At 35.0% G+C, this 8453-nt stretch overlaps 1 protein-coding gene across 1 annotated transcript; it reads right to left on the bottom strand.

Moving 5' to 3' along the window:
• Positions 1–1819: 1819 nt before the first annotated feature.
• LOC118733383 (C-type lectin 37Da-like) lies at positions 1820–2588 on the bottom strand (the record flags this gene model as incomplete). The annotated part of the gene is given in 3 exon segments (XM_036462748.1): positions 1820–2186; positions 2265–2335; positions 2408–2588. Coding segments are annotated over 3 exon segments (514 nt in total), but the record flags the coding sequence as incomplete, so codon positions are not given.
• Between the last annotated feature and the right edge of the window lie 5865 nt (positions 2589–8453).

Raw genomic sequence — 8453 nt, 5'->3', positions numbered from 1 at the left:
TTTTTTTGTTTATGTTGCATTTTGGCAGTAACATAACTAATGTTGCCATAATTAAAAGTGCACTGCCGCTTAGTTGCCCCGGTTGTAGCTGCTGGCGGCAATGTATTTAGTATGTATGCCGAAAAATAAATGTTACTGCATTCGCAAAATTGTTGTCCGCTCTATTTAATTAATTGCTAACAAGTGGCAGAGAATGTGCGTAAGTAAGCAGAAGCGTTGCGGCTGGGTTGCGGCTGCTGCTGTTGAGCGGCCAACGCAACGGTAGTTACATTTATTGCTGTTGTTACAGTTGCTGATGCTCTGCTGTCGTTGTGGTGTTGTCCGACAGACTCATTGACACGTGATAAATGTGATGATAATTCTGTTGCATGTCACTGCATGCTGCTGACAAAACCAATAAAAGTAACTGCAACATAGCAATGGCTCTTACAACTGTTGTTGTTGGCTGTTGCACTTGGTCGTGCGTTTGAGTGCAGCCAGCCAGCCATTCAGTAGAGTTGCACAGACTTCTGAATTCGTGTGAATTTCCGTTTTTATCAATGAGTAATGTCCAATGCTTGGCTATAATCATTAAGCCGTACAAGTTAGTCTGTTGTAAACGGAAAAAGAATCACAACAACATTGCAATCCGTTTACGTCAGATTTTTTGTGTTCCTTGATGCTCGCTGCTGCATACAGCCACACATCAGTTGTGGTAATGATTAAATATTTTAGTCACACACGAACCTGTCGGCTACCATTAGGTCTTCAGAACCTCAGCTCTTCAGTCCTGCCCTTCTGAATCGTTGGGACACCCATAAAATTGTTGATTAATTACTTCGTACCTTTGACAAAGTGTTGACACAATTTCCTTTCAACGAACTCCTAACAGAGAAGAAAATGTGAGTGTCTGTTTTTGTTGGGCGACTGTTTGTAGCACTGGGTGACTGTTTGTGACACGTACCGCACATTCATTTGTTCTTAAGATTTGTTCAGTTCGATTGTGGATAAGTGATAAGAAATGACACTTGTTCTTTGGTAAACCAGTGCATCCTGAGGTTCAACATCAAAATTCGGTAGTGAAAAGGAATATTCGTTATATTGTAGACAAAACTAGTAAATAAAAAATATTCTGCAGTATATCATAAAATCGTTACAAAAATAAGACTTTCGTTTAACCATAAATAGTGATTTTACACAATTGTGATGAAAAATTGTTGAATTTTGTTTAAAGGTGAAGTTGTGATTGATAGGCTTTTTGTACAAGTACAAACTATTTATATTTTTATCATTATTATTTATTGCTTATGTTTCCGACAGGATAGAAATATAAAGGTAACATTTGAAAAGGTAAAAGGTAACAAAAAAAGCCATCACGAAAACATTGCGAATTTCCGTTTTTGGATATCTCCTTTAGTTTTCGAAATATTGATTAAAATTTTGTACAACACTCCTGCAAAATTTTTCCCATATACTAAAAAATTCGACTAAAGAAATTCCTTAATAAACTCAAAAAAAAAAAGGAAACAATAACCACAAATTAGTTCCAAAAAAATCGTGAACTAAATAGTAACATTTTGTGAGACTTTGGAGGAAAATCTATAATCGCATTTTTGAGAAATTTAATTAAACACTTCAACACGATTTCCCAAAAATCGCCGAATGTAATTTATAATGGTCGACGGTATGTATGCTATTCAAAAGTGTAAGCAAATTACAAGCACTAAGTAATAAATTCCTTACAAATATTTAATCTACCCCACACAGTTAAATATGCTGGCAGTTTGCAAATAGGTTTGTAGAAGTTTACTCAATGCACATTTTGGCACAATATTCATACAATTCTCAACATCACAACACTTTGACGGTTTTCGCCGCTCACAAATGGGATAACCCTCTCCAGTGCATGGATAATCGTTCATATGGAGTAAATTGTTAACACTCCAGAGATGTACGCAATGCTCATTATTGCCCGCATTATCCGGTTGTCCACCCGACCTTTTCGTGTAGGTCATGGGGCGTCCATTGCTGAGCGACATAAATTTACCCTCCACTGCCAAATCGCTGCCGCTTGTCCAGAAATACTTGCCCAACTGACCATTTGTAGTTAAATGGAATGCTAAGGCATTCATTTCCGCCTCAGATTCGATTGTAGCTAGATCACTGTCATACGTGCGACAAACATGTGCCGCTTCAAACCAATTCATCTAAAAATATTATTTATACATATTTTTGCACAGTGTAAATAATTTTTTAGTTAGGTATCAATAAATGTTTATGTGTACCTTCATGCCTGTATTTACTAAGTAATACTTGTTGCCAATTTTAGTGAAGGGATAATTATCGCTATTGCATTCTGCAAATTTTACAATAACAAATATATATTTCAAAAAAAATTTCAATAGCTTTATATTGTTAGCTTACACACCATCATTCGATGCGATTAATGAATCAGCAAACACGCTTGTAAAACATAAAAGTACAACAAATTGAGTAATTTCCATTGTGTCGTTGATTATTGGTGTATTTTTTTAATTTCGCTTGAGTGGCAATTAAAGCAGGTTGCGGCCAGTGATCAGTGAGTGGGTGATTAATGAAAACTGAGATGAGATTCGCGATGGTTTGTTTATTTATATATTGCTTAGAGTAAGTACGCTAAGTACACAACCATGCATGCATATGGTTTTATAATTTATATATGTACATATATACATATGCACAATATACATATGTACATTGTACATAGCTTTCCTCTTTTTGACTGATAAGCGTATAATAAGTATTTATTTAAGAGAAAATATATATAGTGATTATCATAACTATATGACACCCACAAATTGACAAGATTTGACTATTGCTTTTATTTTCATTTTTATACTTATTAAAAAGTGCATGCTATAACAAAAACCATACACCAAGTTTCATTAAAATATTAAAAAAAAATTTTAAAAATTTAAAAATAAAAATGTTAAGGTTTTGAAATTGAAGTTTATTATAGTCTAATTTAATGGACTTTAAAACTGCATACCCAACATTTTTCTGAAAATTCTGAATAAAAAGTTTAAAATTTGCATGAAACTTTGTGAACTTTTTTTAATCTTTGTGCAAAGTTTAATGATGAAATATAATAAATAATAATTAAAATTAAACAATAAAAAACTAATCAAATTTGGGTGTATTATAGTTATGATAAGCACTACATAGCAACTGTTCTCAAAGTAGGGTTGTTGTGCCGATCAACAATTTTAAATCAGAACTTTGAGAGAAATACAAAAATCGTTGAGAACTTATTTTAATTTCGTAGGATAATCGAAAGTTTAAGTAAATGAGTCACCACCCTGCTCGGCTGGTATATGTACATACATATCGTTACCTAAACGTGAAAAGGTGCCAAGTCCATTTATTTTTTAATTTTTTAGGAGAGACGAAAAATCGATGTAGTTTCGCATTATCTGTCACTCTGCATCAAAAACTAAATTTTGGAAAAAAGTGGACTTAGCACCTTTTCACCTTTAGGTAGCGATATGTATGTATTATTTCAGAAATACTAATTATTGTATTTCTATAGACCAAAAATATAGGTTTAAAGTAAACCAAATACCAATCAGCGACATATTATAGCTTGGCTTTTTTGAAACAACCACAATATGGTTTGTTTCTTTCTCAGTGTAGAACCAAGACACCATACATGCTTACTTATCGGCATTTGTATGTAAAATCCCAAAGAAATTCCCCGTCTTAGTATTTGATTTTGACTTTTTGCATTTCGCATATCGCCGACGACTTACAATACCTATAGTAAATGTATACACACAGTGCATTCAACCAATAATCGGACAAGTTTGGCTTTCGGAGAATCTATATACGTATTAAAACGTTAGCATACATTTTGTCCGCCTTCATTTGGCGATTGTACCGAACCGATTTCAAAACCAAGAAAACTATTGGAAAGGCATTTTTATGTAGATGAAGAGAATTTTTATGGTTTCAAAATTGGTTTAAAATTACGGCCAAAATCGTCGTCTAAAAATTTCCGTATTGCTGTGTAGTTGTTGTTGCAACCAGTTCAATTTGATGATGAAGAAATAAGTGATAACGATTAAAACAAACAAGTAATTTTTAGCAAAAAAAAAAACCGACTCCAACTCCCATATAAAAAAAAATATATAAATATATCTCATGATTCACTGATCGGATCTCAACCAGATTAGTATGGGACCACCTCTGAGACACTACCTTTCCGATGCAAAAATAATTATCGAAATCGGTTGACGTGGTCCAAAGTTATGCGGTAACATACATAAAAAAAAAAAAATTAAATATTCCGACGAACTGATAACCTCCTCCTTTTTTGGAAGTCGGTTAAAAAGTAAAGGTAAACTTAGAGATGAAGACTAAAGTGAAAACAATGAGAAATACATAAGAATTGGGGTAACGAAAAGGGTAAGAAAATTTATTGAATTTTTTCGTTGGGAATTGAAATAAATTTTGTTATAAAAAATTTAGTAATCGAAAGTTATCAAGTTACCGAAATTTATCGAATCTTCGAAGTTTATAGTTATCGAAAGTTATCGAGTTATCCATGTTTATTGAGTTATGGCAACGTGTAGGTTTATTCAAACTTATCAATATATTTGTCAAAATTTATAGACACACTAAATTTGTTGTGGAAATTGACTAAACAAATTTATGGGATTACCGAAATTTTGAAAGTTGCTGAAATTTATCAAGTTATCGATATTTTTTCCATTAGTCGATAATTATATAGCATCGAGTTCTTGGAACTTATCGAATTATTGATATTTATTGATTTACTGAAATTTCCGGATTAATAGAATCGAAGTTTTCAAAAATAGCAAAATATATGAAGCTATCGAAATTTCAAGGTTATATAAGTTTATCGACTTATCAGTGCTTATCGAATTTTATCGTGTTGCCAGAGTGTAATGAGTTATGGAAATTTGTCTATAGCTTTCGAAAAATATGGATCAATCTAAATTAACCGATCTATATCCAGATATATATATTATTGAGTTATCGAAATTTATCGAGCTATCGTAACGCAAAGTACCCTCAAATCATAGTCCCTTATATATTTTCCGTGGTCGTCATCAAAAACGGGGGTCTCATACGAGGCTTTCTGAACTTTTTCATTGGGCGGGGTATTAACGTGGTGGGACAGAAGATAAACCAAGCGCACGCGAAGATTTACGCCTTCTCACTTTAGCTCGCTCTCAAACGGGTATTTGGTTGGTACCCAGAGGATACGATCCGGGGGTTGTGAGCTTCGATTTGAACCGTAAGCACAAGAATCACTTCTGGCCACTCCCAGGTGAATGTCGGTCAAAAGCTTTCCACTTCTGTGCATGGAAGCATCCTCATATATTCGTCTTAATTCTTATCTTTATCTCGTATTGAAAAGGCAGATCTAGTGAATGTTAGAATGTTGACTGAATTCCTTATCCTATATTCTGAACAAACCATTTTCAGTCTCCTCTTCATACCTATCTATCGATTTTACCTCAAAGCAATATCAACAGCATCAGTGTCATATGTTTCTTCTCTTCGGTGATATTTTATTTGTCTAGTGGCTTCATTTCCAGAACATAGCAATGCGAGTATGAATATGCGCATTGCGATCTCAAACCAGTATTTCAAAATAAAGGAACAAAAATGTTACTTCACTAGATAAACTACCCTTAAAAATATCGTTTTCACGAACCATAATTTTTTTCCATCGAAATGTTCTACGAAATTCCTGTATACAAGTGGCACCCTCTGCTATAGCATGCAGCATCCCTTGCATCTCCATGCTCTGCCAGCATTCATTTAAGAAAAAAAGCCGCTTATTCGATTTCCCATTTACGTTCCACAAACTCACCCTCTTCGATTTGAAGCGGAAAAATAACTATACATCACCAATTGGCATTGGAAATGATTTCGCTTTAGTTTCTTCCAAAGGGTAGTTTTCAAATTAGAAAAGGAAATGACCTGCGCGATCTGCGGTAGATGTCGCTAAGAGGCCAATTGGTGATGCTATTTTGGAAATACTCGTTTGTAAGTGAAAGCAACAGAACTGTAGCATTCTGTAGGCTGTATTTCAGGAGACTTCTATTAGTACTGTTTGAAGCGAACACTCTGTGTCTCATACCTATATAAGAACAAAAAGCAGACGCTGTGTATCTTTCTCAAAATACCAATGGAAGCTTCTTGAACCCTTATAATGAATCGAATATTTTGTTTAGTTTAATTGTCGCCCGAAATCGTTTACTTTTCACTTTTCGCTTATGTGTCTTCCACACGGGCGGATGAAACAAAAAAACGGGCGAGTTTGTTTTCGTGCGAAACCTAGGATAAGCCTGACAAAATTTAAAAAAATGTTAACTAAAATACATTTTTTTCTTTGCTCTCGAAAATTCAATTAAACACGCCGGCTAATAAAAGAAGCAGAAACACACAGACTTTGAGGCACAAGCAAACGCTTGAAACTCGTTTTTTTGCTGCAATTTAAGAATCAATTTGTTGTGGACAACTCCCACTAAATACATATTTACGAGTAAAGAAAAATGTAAAAAAAGGCAAATTGCGCATTTCAAAGGATAATGCAAGATGCGCGCAAGGGTTGATTGCAGGGGCAAGTAGAAAAAGGATTTGAAATGATGAATGAAAATAAAAATAAATGAAAAATGATGCGACAGAAAAAGCGAGAAAACAGTAGTCGGCACTATTCAACGGTAGCAGAGTATGATTTTGATGAAGAATTGTTTTAAAGGTGGGCGTAGCAGTGATGACGCAACCAAATACGATACAAAATTTCTATAAATGGCATCGCGTTTTTTTATATTCGACCGCATACTGTTGAAAATCTATCAAAAATGCATTAAAATTCAATTTGATTGAAATAAGTTTAAAGCAGTAGTTGTGGTAAGTGTTCAAGTTTTGATCGGTTTTACGAGATTTAATAGCAATTTTAAGCGGCAGGTGAAAGGCTTCGATGCTACAAAAAAAATATGTACTATTTCATGGAGTGGCTCTGCAACCGCCTGAGCGATTTCGGCACGCCAGTTGCTTCTCTTCTGTGCCAACTGACGCCAATTGGAAATGCCAAGTGAATCCAAATCTTTCTTCACTTGGTTCTCCATCGCTGTGCGGTCCTCCCTCATCTTCTGCTAAATCCAGCGGGTTCCGGGTTGAATACTTTCAGAGCTGGAGCATCGGAGTCCATTCAAATGACAAGGCCAAGCCAACGGAGCAGCTGCATTTTAATTCACTGTACCACGTCCATGTTGTTGTAAAGCTCCAATAGCTCATACAAATTAAAACAGGCCTTTGTAACAATATGGGGCTTGCTTCGCTGTTCCACAAAGGTAATTTTTGTCAATGCAAATATTGCGTTGAACATGCAATCAATTTTATAAAATTAGCCTTAAGTAATTTTATATAATGTAATACATCATACTCCTACCCTGTCGGAAATACCAACAACGAAAATGAGCAATAGTGAGGCGAATATTACTCTACGGCGCTCAGGTGTGGTAGAGCACAACAGAAAAAGGTACTTATCTCAAGCCAATGGAGGGTGTTCAAGGTATCCCTATATCCAACGTACTCCAACGTCTGCAATGGAACAATTCTCAATGTATCACCTATCGACCTTGCGGCAAGGAGCCTGGCGGCTAAGTCCGCGGTGCAACTGATTGCGACAGAGGAAACACTGGCCACAGCTCAATAGCCAAAGGGCATGTAGTCATACAGACTACATGGTACCTTACCATAACTGAGATGGAGGGCGAATCAACTATCGAAGAAAATCGAAAACGGATGGCGTAGAAGCATGAAGCCTAGCCGGAAGATTTATTAGATATCAATCCATTTCGCCCTGTGAAACTTACAGGATTACCGTGTTTTTTCCTAAAAGACATATATGTATGTAAAACAAAATCGAAAAAGTCACTTAACTGAAAAATTAGTTACCAAATTTGTTAACGAAAATAAGGGAAAGAAATTGTTAATTCTGGTAAAGCATTACCAAAATGGCAACCCTGCTAGTGATATATCTAAAAATATAAAAAAAAACACAACACAACTGGCAAATGAAAATCTAAAACTCCATAACCAAAATGTTTTTTGTTGTTGTTATTTTTTGGCCTTATAACAATTATATTCAACAATTTTATAATGAGCTCGAGGCCATTTTTTAAATGAAAATTTATTGTGGAAAAGCAACAATAATTTGAAAAAAAAATGGTAGAAGTGATAGCTATTTCGGAAATCACCACATTTCCTCATCAGACTTCTTTCAGTAGGATTCGAACCGACGATCCCACTGACTCAGCCAGTTGCCTATGCACCGTGCTAAGTATGCCTTGTAAATTATCGTTTGCTTATTTCCACTATTTTCATTTTTTTGTTATGCCAACACAATCAAGCGCAGCTATTCCGCTGCAATTCACTTGATCATGTGGTTGTTGGTA

Source organism: Rhagoletis pomonella, unplaced genomic scaffold (assembly GCF_013731165.1).
Source record: "Rhagoletis pomonella isolate Grant_MI unplaced genomic scaffold, Rhpom_1.0 Rhpom_scaffold_00002, whole genome shotgun sequence".
Taxonomy (NCBI): Eukaryota; Metazoa; Arthropoda; class Insecta; order Diptera; family Tephritidae; genus Rhagoletis; species Rhagoletis pomonella.
This window is presented reverse-complemented; position numbering and strand designations above follow the sequence as displayed.